General features: G+C 36.4%; 2 protein-coding genes across 2 annotated transcripts; both read right to left on the reverse strand.

Annotated features, from left to right (window-relative positions):
- Positions 1-15: 15 nt before the first annotated feature.
- LOC120332615 (WD repeat-containing protein 3-like) lies at positions 16-3,993 on the reverse strand. The gene has a single exon (XM_039399896.2). The coding sequence runs from the start codon at positions 3,988-3,990 to the stop codon at positions 1,210-1,212; it is 2,781 nt and encodes a 926-aa protein (XP_039255830.2). The 5' UTR covers positions 3,991-3,993; the 3' UTR covers positions 16-1,209.
- A 14-nt stretch (positions 3,994-4,007) lies between these two features.
- Positions 4,008-6,731, reverse strand: LOC120332616 (mitochondrial inner membrane m-AAA protease component paraplegin-like). The gene has a single exon (XM_039399897.2). It carries the CDS (start codon positions 6,664-6,666, stop codon positions 4,540-4,542), a length of 2,127 nt encoding a protein of 708 aa, XP_039255831.2. The 5' UTR covers positions 6,667-6,731; the 3' UTR covers positions 4,008-4,539.
- Between the last annotated feature and the right edge of the window lie 10,023 nt (positions 6,732-16,754).

Below are 16,754 nucleotides of genomic sequence, written 5' to 3' on the forward strand. Positions count from 1 at the left end.
TTCCTACATTGTAAATTATTCTAAAAATGATAGTAAATCTGATGAAACGATGATGCAAGTTTATATTTCTGATATTTTCAAATGAAACACGACAGAGATGCTGTTATTCAATATTCAAGAGTGATTTTAAAAATTTGTCATCTTGAGCATTTAACATTTGAGGGTCAGACGAAATATAAATGTTTAAATTTTAATCCGTTGAACCCAAAACATTCTGCACTTCTAAATTCAATTTCACAAATTTATAGTGTTTATGTAATTTTCGTGTTGAACATAACCAGTTTTTCAGATTGAAAATGTTTCAGAATGTATTACTCAATTGTGGCTGTTCCTGGTTTATCATTAGTTGATTCCAAATAGAACCAATAAAAAGTAACCATCATTAATTGTTATTGAACACTTAAAATTTGGTACAGAAAAGAATTTTTAATACAAACTTCTACCGATATGTAGTACCAATCATCACATAGGTAATGTACAGATCAGGGCTGGGAAGGCTGAAATGCCAGTAATTTGAATGGCACCAGCTTTCAACAATCAAATTATTTTGTTCTCACTTATAATTTTCTAATACATCATACAATCTAAGGGTATTACAAATTTTTCTTCAGTACTTAAATTGCAAATACTAATTAAGGTTTCATGTCACATTTTTAATTTTATAAGACTCGAAGCATGGCTTTGTGTTCTACTGCCGCGAAACTGCATTAGGGGCAATTTTTCATACTAATAGTCATACCAAAAACTTTGCCCTTAAGAGTCATTTCTTAGCTCCAAGTAAAATTATCTCCGAAACCCTGGTAGAATATATACTGTGATTTTGTTATGATTTCAAAGCAGCTTCCCAGCCCTGGCGCAGATAACAAGAGTTTGGAAGAAAAAATTGTGTGAGAGAAAGCAGGGAAAAATTAGACAGATAAACTAGCCCAATAAGATCACATCCAATTGGTTAAATTAATAATATTCAGAAAAAACTGGTGAAATACGAAATAATAATAGCACCGTATAAGCCTTATCTATAAACTGGTGTGTTTGAAAAATGCTCTGTAACTTTCCAAGATGTATTATAGACTCCTCCCAATACCTCAATGAATACCAACAATTTAGAAATATCATCAGCGAATTTTTATATCTAATGTGTGTTCTTGATACATTAGGATAATGATATCATGTTTGAGGCAATAGGGAAACAGTAACACCACAGGAATATCAAATTGTTATAATTGCATGATTGAGTTTCTTTTTTTTCTTCTTTGTTTTCTGGGAAAATTTTTCAGTAGCGTCGTCAAAAAACAAGACCTCATTTTTGGCTTCGATTTGTCTTTTTAAATGATTAAGGGCAGCCCTATTGAATCCGATGGTATCTTGTAGTTTTTTGACTCCCGATTCCGTATTTTCTTGCAGATGTTCTAATACAGGAACGAGAACATCGCTAGATGAGATTACTCCTTGATGTACTTTTAATAGATATAGTAAACATCTACATGACAGCTCTACTTCCCAACCATTCGAAACAAACTCGTTTAGAAGCTTGAGGAAATCTGGAACATATGAAAATGGTAAAACGAGAAGAGATTCTTCTAAATCCGCAGATTTTATTTTTTTCAAAATTTGTAGGACATATCTTTCCGATGATATATTACCATATGCTAACAATGTAGGATGTATTTGTGCTGTTGATGTCGTATCGGGGGCAATTTGCGAACCTTTTTCTTTCTCCTCCCGATGTAACTCAATTGCTTCCATAATTTGTTCAGCTCCTTGAATTGTTCTTATTGTTGGTTTGCTTGCTCTTGTAGCCTCGTCGATTCCTTCTTCTGTACGTCCCGTCACACTAAGATTCTTAACCAATCTTTTTTCATCCTCTTCCTCTCTCTCTCTTTCATGTTCTTCATCCGGAATCACGATTTCACTTGAACGTGTCCAAAGTCTCAAAGAAACATCCGCACCACAAGATGCTATATAGTCACCTTGTGGGTCAGAAGTAATGCACCATACCGGCCCATGATGTCCTTGCAAAGTCTGAATGTGTATGAATTTATCACCATCCCATTGTTTTATACTTCCGTCTTTACCGGCTGTGAAAAGAAGATGAGTGTCTGGCACAAACTCCATGGATGTGATATTATCATCATGAGCAAAAATAGATTTGTGACAATCCCCAAAATCGAGACCCCAGAACTTTATATTTTTATCGGAGGATCCAGTGGCAATCAGTGAACTGTCACTAGTTATGCTCATGCAGGTTACTGGTAACGAATGACCGTACAAAGAAAGAAAAAACTTCAAGCTGTCGACGTAAAACACTTTTACTGAACAGTTCAATAATGCACATGCAATTAGTTTTCTGTTTTGTGAAAATTCCACAACATTTACCTCTTCATCTAGTTGCAAAGTGCGAGAATGTGTCGCAGTCAAACGTTTTGTACTGCTCGAAAAGTCTTCATCTAAAATAAGATCAAAATCCCAAAATTTAACTGACTGATCTTTGCTGCACGTCGCAAATCCACGTTTGTCCGCAAAAAGTGCTACATCGTTAATCACATTCGGATGAGCAGTTATTTTTTCGACACATCTTCCTGATGGGACATCATGTATTTCCAATTTTCCGTTCATCGTTCCAACTAGAAATTGCTTATCCCCGGGAACAAATTTACATACAGTAGCATGATCAGTTTCCGAAGTTTGAATACATTGTTGACTCACACGATTCCACATTTTTACGGAATTTGTGGAAGCAGTCAACACAGCTAACCCATCTGAACTGAAAGTCGCGCTTCTGCATGCACTCCGATGACCAGAAGAAAATAATTTTCCAATTGGAGTCAATTCAGGCAGTCTTAATTTGGCAGTGGCTTCTTGAATAATGAGCTGATTATTGTGAAGCAAAGTGACAATTTGATAACCATCACCTCCATCAATCTTAGTCACATCAACTGATTTCATTTTACCAGGAACTCTGAACTTTCCGATATGAACAAATTTATCCGATGCTTCAATATTTGGAATTGCTGTTTCCTCATCTTTGTTATCAGAGTCTTTCTTTTTCAACTTTTTAATTTTTTTCTTCATATGAGTCTTGATTTCATCTTCAGACCTGACTTTGAACAGTTCAATTGTTTTATTGTTACCATGACATACAATAAGCTTACCGTCAGGACTTAAACATAAAGATACTACTCGATCAGTTTCTTCACGTAGAAATGATCCAAATTTTGTGCAGACGACGCCATATCTTTGAGATGTTGTTTCATGTTCATCCTCAGAGTCCGAGTCAGTTTTTTGTCTTTTCTCAACAGGCTCAAAATTGTCATTTTCATTATTATATTGTACTTTCCAAACCCGCAAAGAACTGTCCGAGCTTCCTGTGATTAAAAACTCATTATCAGGGCTAAGTACAAAGTCCCAAACCTCAGCTCTATGTCCAACCATGGTCTTGAAGCAGTGTTGAGTATCTAAATCCCACCATTTAATAAAAGTGTCTTTTGAACTAGTTATAAGCATGTTTCGCTTACTTACAAAACAGCATGCAGTTATTTGCTCCTTGTGTCCATTAAGCTTATACAAGCCACATTCATTAACCAAATCCCAAACAATAATTTCTGAATCATTAGAACCAGATGCCAAACGCATTCCGTTAGAATCATACGCAACACATGAAACAGAAGAAGAATGACCACTGTAAGTAACAATTACTTCAGACGTCATAAGACTGAAAATTCGCAAAGATCCGTCACTGTATCCAACAGCTAAATGATGTCCGCTTGGACTTTTTGCAAGGCAGGTTACAGAATACTTCTCTCCTTTTAACACCATGACTTTGCGATTCGTTTTCACATCCCATATGTTTACGTGTTCACATGAGCCGGCAGCAACATAACGAGTACTGGAATTCCTCATAGATAAAAACAAAACATTGCACCTTTGGCTTGCAACCACACCAAATTGACTAAATGGTAAATATCGAAGATATTGTTTTGACAATCCCATTTTAATTTAATTATCAACTGAAACCAGAAAAATGAAATAGTTCAGATATAGAAGCTCAAAAATCACAAACAATAATAAAGAATGAAAATATTACTAAAGCTAAAAATTAGACGAAAAATCCTTTTCCAAAAATTTATGAATTTCAAATCAATATTCAAAAAATGGCGAAATTTGTATTAGACGTTCTAAGAGAATTTGGAAAGAATCCAAAAAATTGAAATCTACTACCGAGACTTAATAAGCACATGACAATATCATGGAATAATCAGTGTGTGGATGCCATCATTCCATATATTAAACAAAGCATTCTAGAATAATTTCCAAACAACATATATTTATTCTTAAAAATAGATTGAACAAAGTTAATTGCGAACTTTGTCGCAAGTAAATTCTCTGGATATCCTTAGAAGAATGCATTGTGAAAATAAACCATTTGCTCAGAATTTACCTATACAATAGTATCACATAGCAGAAGTGAAAAAATTATATATGGAATTTGAACAAAGGAACATGGTTATGTCAGACAGGTCTGATGTGATGACAATTTTATTAGTGTTCTTTAGTTTTATCTCCTTGTAGAGGAGGACCAATTAATTTCACAATATCATCATAATTTAATACTTCTTTACTTAAAAGTTCTTTTGATAATATATCTAATTTATCCCTGTTGTTTTCAAGCAAGTCAGAAGCACGCTTATGGGCACTGAACACAGTTTTTTTCACCTCATGGTCCATTGTAGTTTGTAAAGCATTACTATAAGGTCTCACGAATGACTCATCATCACTTGGATAAGATAGATGACCGATTGTCGGATTCATTCCATAATACTTAACTTGAGCATATGCCATATCAGTAGCTTTTTTCAAGTCATCTTGTGAGCCTTGTGTCGTAGTTCCAAACACTAAATTTTCAGCAGCCCTTCCAGCTAATATCATACTCATAATATCCAGTAATTGAGGCCTGGTTACTAGTTTTCTTTCAATCGGTAAAGTTTGGGTGTACCCGAGAGCAGATTTTGTTCTTGGAACAATGGAAATTTTAACTAAGGAATCTGTGTGCTTTGACAGCCATCCAACAAGAGCATGGCCAGCTTCATGAACAGCTACAATTTTCCTTTCTTCTGTAGAAAGGGAAGATGACTTTTTCGCTGATCCTGCTAACACCCGTTCAAATGCCTGTTCAAAGTGTTTAGTATCAATATAAATATCCTTATTCCTTGCAGCACATATAGCAGCTTCGTTACAAACATTGGCAATATCTGCTCCACTCATTCCAGGAGAAAGATCTGATAGTCTTTCAGAATAGCTTGTAGAAGGTTTGAATAGTTTCAAATTTTTCATGTGCTGTTCAAAAATTCCTTTACGCTCTATTTTTGTAGGAAGATCAATTGAAATATGTCGGTCAAACCTACCGGGACGCAGTAATGCTTTGTCCAGCATATCAGCTCGATTCGTCGATGCCATTACTATCACATTGTGCCTGTCGCTAAGCATACCATCCATTTCTACCAATATTTGATTTAGTGTCTGATCTTTCTCAGATGAATTGGAACCCATAGATTCTTTTCCAGATCTTTTTGCTCCAACGGCATCCAACTCATCAATGTAAATTATACAGGGAGCTAAGGATCGTGCTTCCTTGAACAGTTCCCTAACCCTTCTAGCCCCAAATCCACCGATCAGTTCTACAAAATCAGAACCTGCTTTTGATAGGAAAGGAACATCAGCCTCAGAGGCAACAGCTTTTGCGAGAAGCGTTTTTCCGACTCCTGGAGGACCAGTTAAAAGAATGCCTCGTGGCATTTTTGCTCCTAATTTTTCATATTTTTCAGGCTCTTTCAAAAAATGAACAAATTCCATTACTTCTTGTTTTGCTTCTGTGCAACCAGAGACATCTCGGAATCTCACACCTGTAGCAACTGTTATTGCAGAACTTTTTGTTGTCATCATATTGGAAAGTCCGCCAGAACTCATTTTGCCTAAGGACTTGAACAATCGTGGGACAGCAAAAATAATTAATAAAGCAAATACCAAAAAAGTACCGGTAAGCAAAGCCATGTAATTAATGTCCCAGTACACAAAAAGAATTTTATCTGTTGGACTTATTCCCAAATTTTTCTCTGCACTGCGCACCAAACTTTCAAATTCACTCGCACTTTTAATATTCACAACTTTCATAATTGGAATGACAACTTTGCTGCCTTGATACATGGCATCATTGTGAAGAAAAACTGTCGCAGAATGATTATCAGCCTCTTGATTGATTATTATTCTTTTAACTTCTCCTGATGGAAGCACTTCTTCAAGGAATTCTTTAATGCTTATGTGGCGGAGATTTGGTGAATTTGAACGATTGAAGGCTATAATACCAGAGATGAATATTGCTGCACTGGTGAGCCAAAGGATTCGCTTGAATTTTTCATGTGGTGGCTTTTCCCCATTGTCGCTAGTACTATTAGAATTTGTTTGAATTCCATGCTTGGAATAATACGAAACAATTTTTTTAAAGTTTGGTTCAAGTATAAATACCTGCCGGTTTGTTAAAGGCAGTTTATAGCAGCATTTCTCAATCTCATGTGTGTTAGCTCCAAGAATTCTCCTATGTGCTAACAAAAGTATCTTGTCCAATTTTGGAAACAGGCACGCTGTTCTCCACATGAAGCTGCTGAATAACATTTATTTCCACAAAAAAAGATGACTTATGTATAATCAAAACTAAGTCTGCAAAAAGAAGTTGTGATGGAGTGAAAAATAATGAAAATTTCAAAATCAAATGGGTATATATATAATTATATTAGGACTTCATGTGCTGATATGGTGATGGATGAAACCACCGACTCGCCAGCTAGGGCCATGCATCCAAACATCATATGAATTTGAATGATTAATTGGTAAGGCACCTATTCATATAACACTGACCCATATAATATTTCAAATTGATTAGTTAAATCGAAAAATAAACCTATATCGCAATGCAATTATGATTTTGTCAACCTCCAATTGCTAATATTCTATGTACTCCAACAGCCAATTACAAACTGACCATTAGTTGCATCACATGGCAACTTTCTTTCAGGATGATGTAGTCATATGGAGGTAAAGAATGAGGAATGACATAAGCAAAAAATATTGATCCAAGTCCATTAGAAGTACTTGTGGCCCTATACTATACCACTACTGCATTAATACCAGACCCAACTCTTCGACCAACTATTCATCCCAGACGTTTCACCCCACATACTTTTTCGACCCCTATGACTTGTTTTACATGCTCCCTGTGAGTTGTTATAAAACACTAAAAGGTATAATATATAAAGACATGTATTTTTGGCATAGTTATGGTTGCAGTGGAGGTTATTTCATCGGTATATGTAGATACTCTGGTGAAAATCTGTGGCAAAACATCTGGGTCTCGTGTAGTTTCGTACCTAACCTACTTCTAGTGGACGTGGCATAACAATTTTTTGATATGATAATCCTAACCCCCATCCGACTACACCATCCAAAAATTACATCACCACAATCACGTCATAGAGCTTGTCGAACATACGTACGATCGCCCGAAACAGCATCGGCGCCGACGATAAGAAACTGACTAACGTCATCGTCATCGATTAATCTCCTATCGGGATCATTGCGACGAGAAAACGAGAGAAATAGCTGTTCGATTTCGGGTGCTCATCTTGGATGCCTTGGATGGCAGTTCGTATAGTTTGAAGAGCTCTATTACGTCACTGTGACCTCGTAGTGACGCAATCTTTGGATGGCGTAGTCACTGAGTCAGGTGGGGGTTAGGATTAACACATGAAAAATTTTTCATGCTACGTCCCCTAGAAGTATGTTGGGTACAATCAATCAATCAATCAATCAATTTTACAAAACTACATGAAACCCAAACATCTGTGAGCGGAAAGTCTATAAACCCTATAGTCCGATAAGTTTAAGTTTATTTCAACTCCATAATCCTGTAATCAGCATAACAGATAGTTGATACCAGTAGTTGATACAAAAACAAATAAATAAACAAACAAATAAATGAACGTCCATGCTATAAACAGATGGGTATACATTCGGACATTATACTGTTAAATGACACAAGTTAACTAAACGCCATTCCATTTTGAAATGATACGTCAGACAGGACCGTATGGCGGCCGGCGGGTATCAGGTACCTGAAGTACGGTACACGACGCAAGTAGGCTACTCCTCGTTGGCCTAGCTCAACCACTTTGTCATTTCTCACATGTCATTTCTAAACCCCACCTGAATACGCCATCCAAAAAATTACATCACTCAGTCACTGCGAAGTCGCAGGTGAGGGTTAGGCGTGAAAATCGTTAGGCGTTTAAATAGGACAGGATAGATATATTTATCCCGGGGGAGAGGAAAGGGACAAGACGGCTCAATCATACAATCATATGGCGAACCACGGCCTCTCGTACGGTTACCATTCCAGGTCGGGTTCCTTTAATTACCGGAACGGACCCTAAATTACCGGAACGGGGTGGAAAACATACATAAACCTACCGGAACGGACCCTCAGATGTCTTGCAAATGTCATTTCATATACTTCCATGCAATTTTTATATTAAATCGGCAAACTTGGGGGGTACAGTGGTAAATTTAATTTTCTTTAATTACCGGAACGGACCCTAATTTGCCGGAACGGAGTGGAAAACCAACATAAATCTACCGGAACGGACCTTTAGATGTCTTGCAAATGTCATTTCATATACTTCCTTGCAATTTTTATAATAAATCGGCAAACTTGGGGGGGACAGTGGTAAAATTAATTTTCTTTAATTACCGGAACGGACCCTAATTTGCCGGAACGGAGTGGAAAATCTACATAAACCTACCAGAACGGACTTGTAGATATCTTGCGAAGGACATTTTATGTCCCTCCAAGCGATTTCCCAAGTGAAATGGGAAAATTGAGGGGGATAGAATGATAGAAAATAACAATTTCATTTTACGCCACCTAGCGGATGTAAATTGAGCAATGAATTCCTGAATCATCTCTTATCAGTATGAATTGATGATAAAAATTGATAATCAAAACCCTCTTACATGTTATTAGTCTTTAATTTTCCTTGTAGATAAGATAACGTAGTCATAGATTCAGATTGAAACAAATAAAAATTGTTTCCACAAACATTCTTGTGCAGGTATTGTAACTATGTAGCACAACATGAATATCCCCCTAAATCTGTCATTATTAGAGATGATGTTGTTATTTAAGTTCGTGTCACCCGTAAGACTGCTGTTCCGGCACTGTAATCTACCTTGATAGATTGCATATTGCTTCGTGTCCATATATTTAAGCATCGTCCTCTTGTTTACCTACATACATACAAATCTGATCCTCTAAAATGACTCCTTCAAAATTTACTAATATGCTATTGACTTAGCTGCAGATTGTTAATTTCCCCACTAGGTCTCGAAATTTATACGCAAAATATAAAACGTGCTTTCTTATAATTTTTCACCAACTTAAACGTAGGAACTCATGCTCAAATTCGTTCTGCCAGTGGAGGTTTTTGTATTTTACAAGAGTAGAAAAAAATAGAAAAAATACAACAAAAAAATGAATAGACAAAAATAGAATATTGATAACTAACTAACGGGAAGTGGGAACGATTAAAAATATTCAAAAAAAAGGAAAGAACCGAAGAAATGAAAGAATAAACAAAACACGAGAAATGCGTAAAATTCAACTTAGTTTTTGTTTCTTGTCTTGAGTTTCTTTACAGTTCGGGTTTTTTCGGATCGAAGTCGTTTTCTTTGACACGTTTTTTTGCCACCAGATGAATTTACTCCGATCATTACCATTCCATCCGATGACAGCAACGATTTTCGTTGATTAATTGAAGAGGAGGTAAGAAATCTTTTTAGTAAATTTAATTTTTCTTCTTTTGATTTCCCAAAATATTTGTTTGGGGCAATGAAAAAATGATTAAACTCAGTTGCCAGACGGTAATTGCCTACTCCAATAAGCGCACGCTCCACATCTTTATATTGGGCTTTTGTGTGAGCAATCAGCCGCTCTATGAGAATATCTATGTTTGTAGATTTCCAATCAATCATGTGCTTGAGTACGTGGTTCATACTTTCCGTGTTGTTGTTAGTCCAGTGTGCGCTAAGCTGTTTGTTCTTTGTTACGCAAAAAATACCCTTTTTTATCAGCGGTAAAACCCGTCTTACCAAATAATTCCTCAATGACGGGTTTTCTGTATTGTGTAGTAGATCCGAAGTCTTTGTTGCAAATGATTCTTCATTTTCAGTTGTTATTATCCCTGTACGTCCAAAGATGGTCGCATTAATGCGTCTTCTTTCGCTCACATTCAGCCCCACTTTATTTTTCATAAATTCCTCGACATTACTCTTCAAATGACGAGAGCATATTATATTAGTTGAATCAGGCAAGTTTTCAGAGATTGATTTACGCATAGCTTTTTCATCATCAGTTCCTATTGTCAGTAATTTTGTATCAACGTCGTTTAAAGCACCGGAAAGTAATGAGAAAAATTGTATAACTTGATGATTGTCTAACAAACATTGCAACGATTTGGTCAAGTAAGGGCGACCTGCTAACATCCGTAACGCCATGTCGTAATCGAACTTTTGATTCGGGCACAAGCACCTTGCACATAAAAAGTGCATGTCTTTCTTGCTCCATACTTCCATGACTTTTGGTTGTTCTCCAAGACAGGAAGCATGTGTCCAGGTCTCACACATTTCACATTCAATGCACTCGTCAATGCATTCAATGGAACAGGTGGCACATGGGTATCTCAATGCACTAGACATAGCGTAGTAGGCTGTCTTTTGACGTTTGCGTTGAATATCTGAACCAGGAAATGGAACTCTTAGTTAAAAGTAATAAAGGTATATTTGATATCGACTAGTACAATTAAAAATTATCATTCTGACTCATTCATATATTATATACATTCAAGATCTTAGCGTTTTGCAACAAAGACACTTCTAAAATATGGACACCATTTCCTCATTCGAAGTAAACTTCAATAAATATATTAATCCTTATATAAAATACAAGTTATCTGAGCTAGCAAAAGTTGTACATACCGATAAAATCGTCGAACTGGCTTGGTATTCTATCCTTGGCACGTTGATGGAGAAGATATAAAAACTAGGAGTACAATTACAAGAATCGTAAATAATCTGCTTTAAATTCCTGATGCTAATAGTTCGAATATTAATTCGAAATGGCACATAGGTCGCTTTTCTGTCGCAAAGAAATCTCCGGCCATGACGAACAGCCCAGCGCCAGTCCTGCTGCATTTCAACTTTGGAGGCTTTGAACTTTGAACCGTCCTCGCTATAAAGGCAATAGCGACAATCGTTTTCAACTCGTGGTCAACTCTCGCATTTTCCTATGCTGAAATTTTAAATTCAAGTATTTTGTCAAATATGTTAACGTTATTGATATATTAAAACATTTATGTATGGTTTTATATATTTACCGATATATATATATATATATCACATATATATCATATATAAATATATATCACAAATATTTCATATTTGATGAAATACAACGACATCCCCACTTTCATCATAACTTAAGGTCACGTACTTCAACCAGTTCCAATATAAAATGTTTAGCTACATAGTTACAATGCCTGCACAAGAATTTTGTGGAAACAATTTTTAGCATAATAGTAAATTTTGAGAGAAGTCATTTTAGAGGATCAGATTTGTATGTATGTAGGTAAACAAGAGGACGATGCTCAAATATATGGACACGAAGCAATATGCAATCTATCACGGTAGATTACAGTGCCAGAACGGCAGTCTTTACGGCTGACAGGAACACGAACCAAAATAACAACATTATTTTTAATAATGACAGATTTAGGTGGATATTCATGTTGTGCTACATAGTTGCAACACCTGCTCAAGAATGTTTGTGGAAACAATTTTTATTTGTTTCAATCTGAATCTATGACTACGTTATCTTATCGACAAGGAAAATTAAAGGCTAATAACATGTAAGAAAGTTTTGATTATCGATTTTTATCATCAATTCATATTGATAAGAGATGATTTAGGAATTCATTGCTCAATTTACATCCGCTAGGTGGCGTAAAATGAAATTGTTATTTTCTATCATTCTATCCCCCTCAATTTTCCCATTTTACTTGGGAAATCGCTTGGAGAGACATAAAATGTCCTTCGCAAGATATCTACAAGTTCGTTCCGGTAGGTTTATGTAGGTTTTCCACTCCGTTCCGGCAATTTAGGGTCCGTTCCTGTAATTAAAGAAAATTAATTTTACCACCGTCCCCCCCAAGTTTGCCGATTTATTATAAAAATTGCAAGGAAGTATATGAAATGACATTTGCAAGACATCTAAAGGTCCGTTCCGGTAGGTTTATGTTGATTTTCCACTCCGTTCCGGCAAATTAGGATCCGTTCCGGTAATCTGGCAACGGGCTATGCGTTAGGAATACGCTCGCCACCGCACCTCTAATTACTCTGCGTGGGTTCGCAGGTTCGAATCCCATGCAGGGATGGTTATGTGCGAGAGGATTGCTGGACTCCTCGCCGTCGTTGGGTGGTTCACGTAACCGCTGGTCGGTTACGGCTTCTTCCACCACCAAGTCCATGCTTCCGAAAACAAACAATACAGTAAAACTAATCCCATACCGGTACCCGACTTGGAATGGTAACCGGACGAGAGGCTGTGGTACGCCATATGGATAAGCCGTCTTATCAGCTTTCCTCTCCCCCCGGGATAAATATGTAAATCCTATCCTATCCTAATTAAAGAAAATTAAATTTTACACTGTACCCCCCCCCCCCCCCAAGTTTGCCGATTTAATACAAAAATTGCATGGAAGTATATGAGATGACATTTGCAAGACATCTAAAGGTCCGTTCCGGTAGGTTTATGTATGTTTTCCACCCCGTTCCGGTCCGTTCCGGTAATTTAGGGTCCGTTCCGGTAATTAAAGGAACCGTTCCAGGTCGGCTATGGAATTGGTTAGACAGTTATTTGTTTTCGGAAGCATGGACTTGGTGGTGGAGGAAGCCGTAACCGACCAGCGGTTACGTGAACCACGCAACGACGGCGAGGAGTCCAGCAATCCTTTCGCACATAACCATCCCTGCGAACCCACGCAGAGTAATTAGAGGTGCGGCGGCGAGCGTATTCCTAACACTTAGGCCGTTGAGCCCCATCGCCGCGCCAGTATCCAGTTAGTAACATTTATTCGTGCCATATTTTACTTTGGATTCAATCCAAATTTCTTCAGATTCAAGCTGAATAAAAATCCTCTATCATTTTGCCTGTACCGGTACCCCGTTTGCAAAGAAATGACCATGCATCGAATTGATGGATGCTTTGGAGACCCTTGACCTCTAAATATTGCCAGGGTCCGGTCATTCTGAAAAATATATTTTAACCCTTTCGTTCATGACTTTTTCGCTTACAACGAAAAAATAATTTTTGTATTGGAATGAAGTATTTACGATGTCAATATCATATATACTGAAAATGATGACGTATTGATCATCGTGTTCTTTGACGTTGTTCCGGAACAACATCATAAGAGGAAGGTGGACGAAATGGACTATATGTTCCTGAGTCCCGAAAAAACGCTCTAGTTTACAGTTTATGTAAAAACATTTCAGACCAATTATTTCTCTTTTCCGATGATAAATGATTGCTATACTTGTCCACACAGCGAGCAAAATCCGCTTCTACAGATTTTTTTTATGGATAGAAAATGTCCAAATATATTTATATCGCTAGATTGAGATATATTGGGTAGTCTGGATAAGATGGAGACATTGATGACGATTGTCGTACTAGTTCTTTTATAGATAAAGGTGGCGATTTTGCAATAAGAGACTCAAATGTACACCGATTCTTTTAATGATTACCCGCACTAGCACGCAGTTCAAAATCGATGCATGGACGACAGCATATCAAAAAATCTACACCTCCGGTGTTCGCTATACTCTCCAAACATCGTCTATGTAATTATTTTCAGATACTGATCTTTCCTGTGACACACATATATATATACAGTATATATGTGTGTTAAACTGGGCTCATGTGAAACTATTAGATATACGCGCCAATATACGAATTCTTCTCTTAGGTGCCTCACAGATTTATCACAATTCCAGAAACATTTGTTTGCAATTAGAGCAGGGCATTTTTAAATACCTATATAGTGGTTTCAGAGTTGAATCGAATATTTTTCGGATCAAATATCGAATACTTAGAAAGATTGGTAATGGAATGCGACTTTTTTTTTATTGCATTACCTAAAACCAACTCCCAAAACATACACTTCAGCATTCAGACAGTTGGTTTTGTGTTCACACAGAATACGAAACATGTTTCATCAATAAATCACTCGCAATGACCGACCTATATCTTCAGTGAACAAAAAAATATGGTGTCTGAACGATTCCAAAAATTTACTATTTGATTTAAAATGCGCAACCGTATTCCAATTTCGCAAAGTTAAAAATCAAGTGCATAGCACGATTTATCATCCCTTTAATATATATTTTAATTCAACTTGGAGTGTTCTGCAAGATGAGACTTTAAATTATCATCAAAAGCAGCTGTAAAATAGCGGATTGGGAAGGGTCATTTCTAAAGTTGCGTGTAACATATAACCAGGAGAGTGTCTAGGTGGGGGCAATAGGGGCAGCCGCCACGGGAGGCACGATTTATAGGAGAGTTTGTTGCTTAGTTAGATGATTTAAATAATATTAATAATACAAATATTTCGGCCTTAATTGATCATGGATTGATTCATACTCATTTATAACAACATCTACAAGTTGTTTATCTTTCTCATTATTTTTGAAGTTAGATATGAGGGGCATTACAATGATAAACTCGCTACGTGTAGCAAAAAAAATTGGCAGGTCCCTGCATGTAACGCAAGATTTTCTCTCTGGCGCATTCGAATTCCAGCATGTATTTTGGTATAATGTTTCCAATACCTTTTTAATTCCAAGCAGTAAGTGGGTAAATGGATGTAGGCCTGTTGTTTCTGCAATTCAGTTGTTTAAATAAACTGCTGTAGGCAATCCTCTATGAATTGTACGACCTCTTAGCGGAATACCGAAAATAAAATATTTCCCCAAATTTTATACTGCTAAATATTGCCATCCCATAATACATGATGTTGTTTTTCAACAACATTTACACATAAGGCAACTACTCAATTGCCAAAGCAATGCAAAGCAAACGATTCCATCAATGTTCCAAAACTATAGGTACCAACCACAGCCATTTTTTTATGTTCATCAATAATTAGTTTTTCGTACGAAATTTTGTCTTCAAACATGCTCAATTTCCTATCTGCATTGAAATTTTGTTTAACCTACTTGTTTCTAAACAATCTTAAACTATGGAGGTTCACAAAATGCGCGTGCTACATGTTGTAGTCAGCGAACGCGCAGTTTGATGGGTTAGTGGGTAAGTGGGACAACCAATCACAACAAATGTATTTGTTGTTGACGAACAACAAAACTAACGAAAGGGTTAACTATGAAAACAAAACTTTAAATTCATCGTTCAAAAAAATACAAGAGCTATGTTCAATATCACGCATTGGTGACGGTTGAGGCGTTAGTTGTCTAACTCGCTGATTGTGGAATATTCGGGCCCGTATGATAATCAATAATTCAATAATTAGTTTTTCGAAAGAAATTTTGTCTTCAAACATGCTCAATTTCCTATCTGCATTGAAATTTTTTTTTAACCTACTTGTTTCTAAACAATCTTAAACTATGGAGGTTCACAAAATGCGCGTTCATGTTTTTCTTCTCTTTCGTCATGATAAAATGGATTTTCTCTTTGAATACTGGACCAATTGCTTTGAAATTTTCAGTGGTTAAAGATTGATTTTTCTCGCCAGAAGGTTATTACTTTTACTTATTTCAAAAACTTTTGTAGACTTCAAAAATTCGTTTTTTAGGTGTAAATAAAAAATAGCGACACCTTGTGACGTGTAGGCCCACATATATATATATATATTTTTTTAATTCTAGTTTGTATAAACCTTAAAGTATTGCCATGATTTTTTTTTTGATCAGTGTCTCACATTTTATAATTGATTTGAAAGGTGTTACCCGATTTTGCATCGTGTCTTTATTTTATTATGTTCATTTGACTGCTTTTGGTGGACGGGCACGTAGCCTACTTGTACGTTTTTAACTTTTTATTAAGTTAAGCCCGTCTTCCAGATCCTCTGCATTTTGTTTATCCGTTTATTGTTGTTTTGTTTCTTTTAGAGTGACCAAAATAAAAATGATTGATTGATATTATGTATATGAGAAATATGGGTTAGTATTTAGTGGTATTCTTACGCTCATGCTATTGCACTTATCTGCAATTGAAACTGCTCATCAAACTGATGTTGGAGAACTTCATTGAGTTTTTCAACTCATTTTTTTTAATTATGAAGATTTTTTGAGGTTAACGAGGCAATGGAGAGATTATGAAGAATGTTGATGTTACCAAGGCTATGATTCACTGAAGAAGCATGTTCTGAAGGCAAATTATCAGGCAGGACTTCATCACGGTTGCCTAGAACCAAGGCCAAATATTCTCCCACCTATTGACCATGGATGGTGTTTTGCGGAGTGAATTGATGGATCTATTTCCAGCCCCCAAATCAGTTTTTGAAACTGCAAGTGTGCCAAAACAACCTAAATTGCAAATTGATTTTTGTATCTACTGCCACACTACATTTATAGAGAAA

The sequence above is a fragment of the Styela clava genome, chromosome 13 (assembly GCF_964204865.1).
Source record: "Styela clava chromosome 13, kaStyClav1.hap1.2, whole genome shotgun sequence".
Classification (NCBI taxonomy): domain Eukaryota; kingdom Metazoa; phylum Chordata; class Ascidiacea; order Stolidobranchia; family Styelidae; genus Styela; species Styela clava.

Coding starts and splice junctions, on each gene's coding strand:
- LOC120332616 (XM_039399897.2), bottom strand. CDS start 6,666: ATGTTATTCAGCAGCTTCATGTGGAGAACAGCGTGCCTGTTTCCAAAA.
- LOC120332615 (XM_039399896.2), bottom strand. CDS start 3,990: ATGGGATTGTCAAAACAATATCTTCGATATTTACCATTTAGTCAATTT.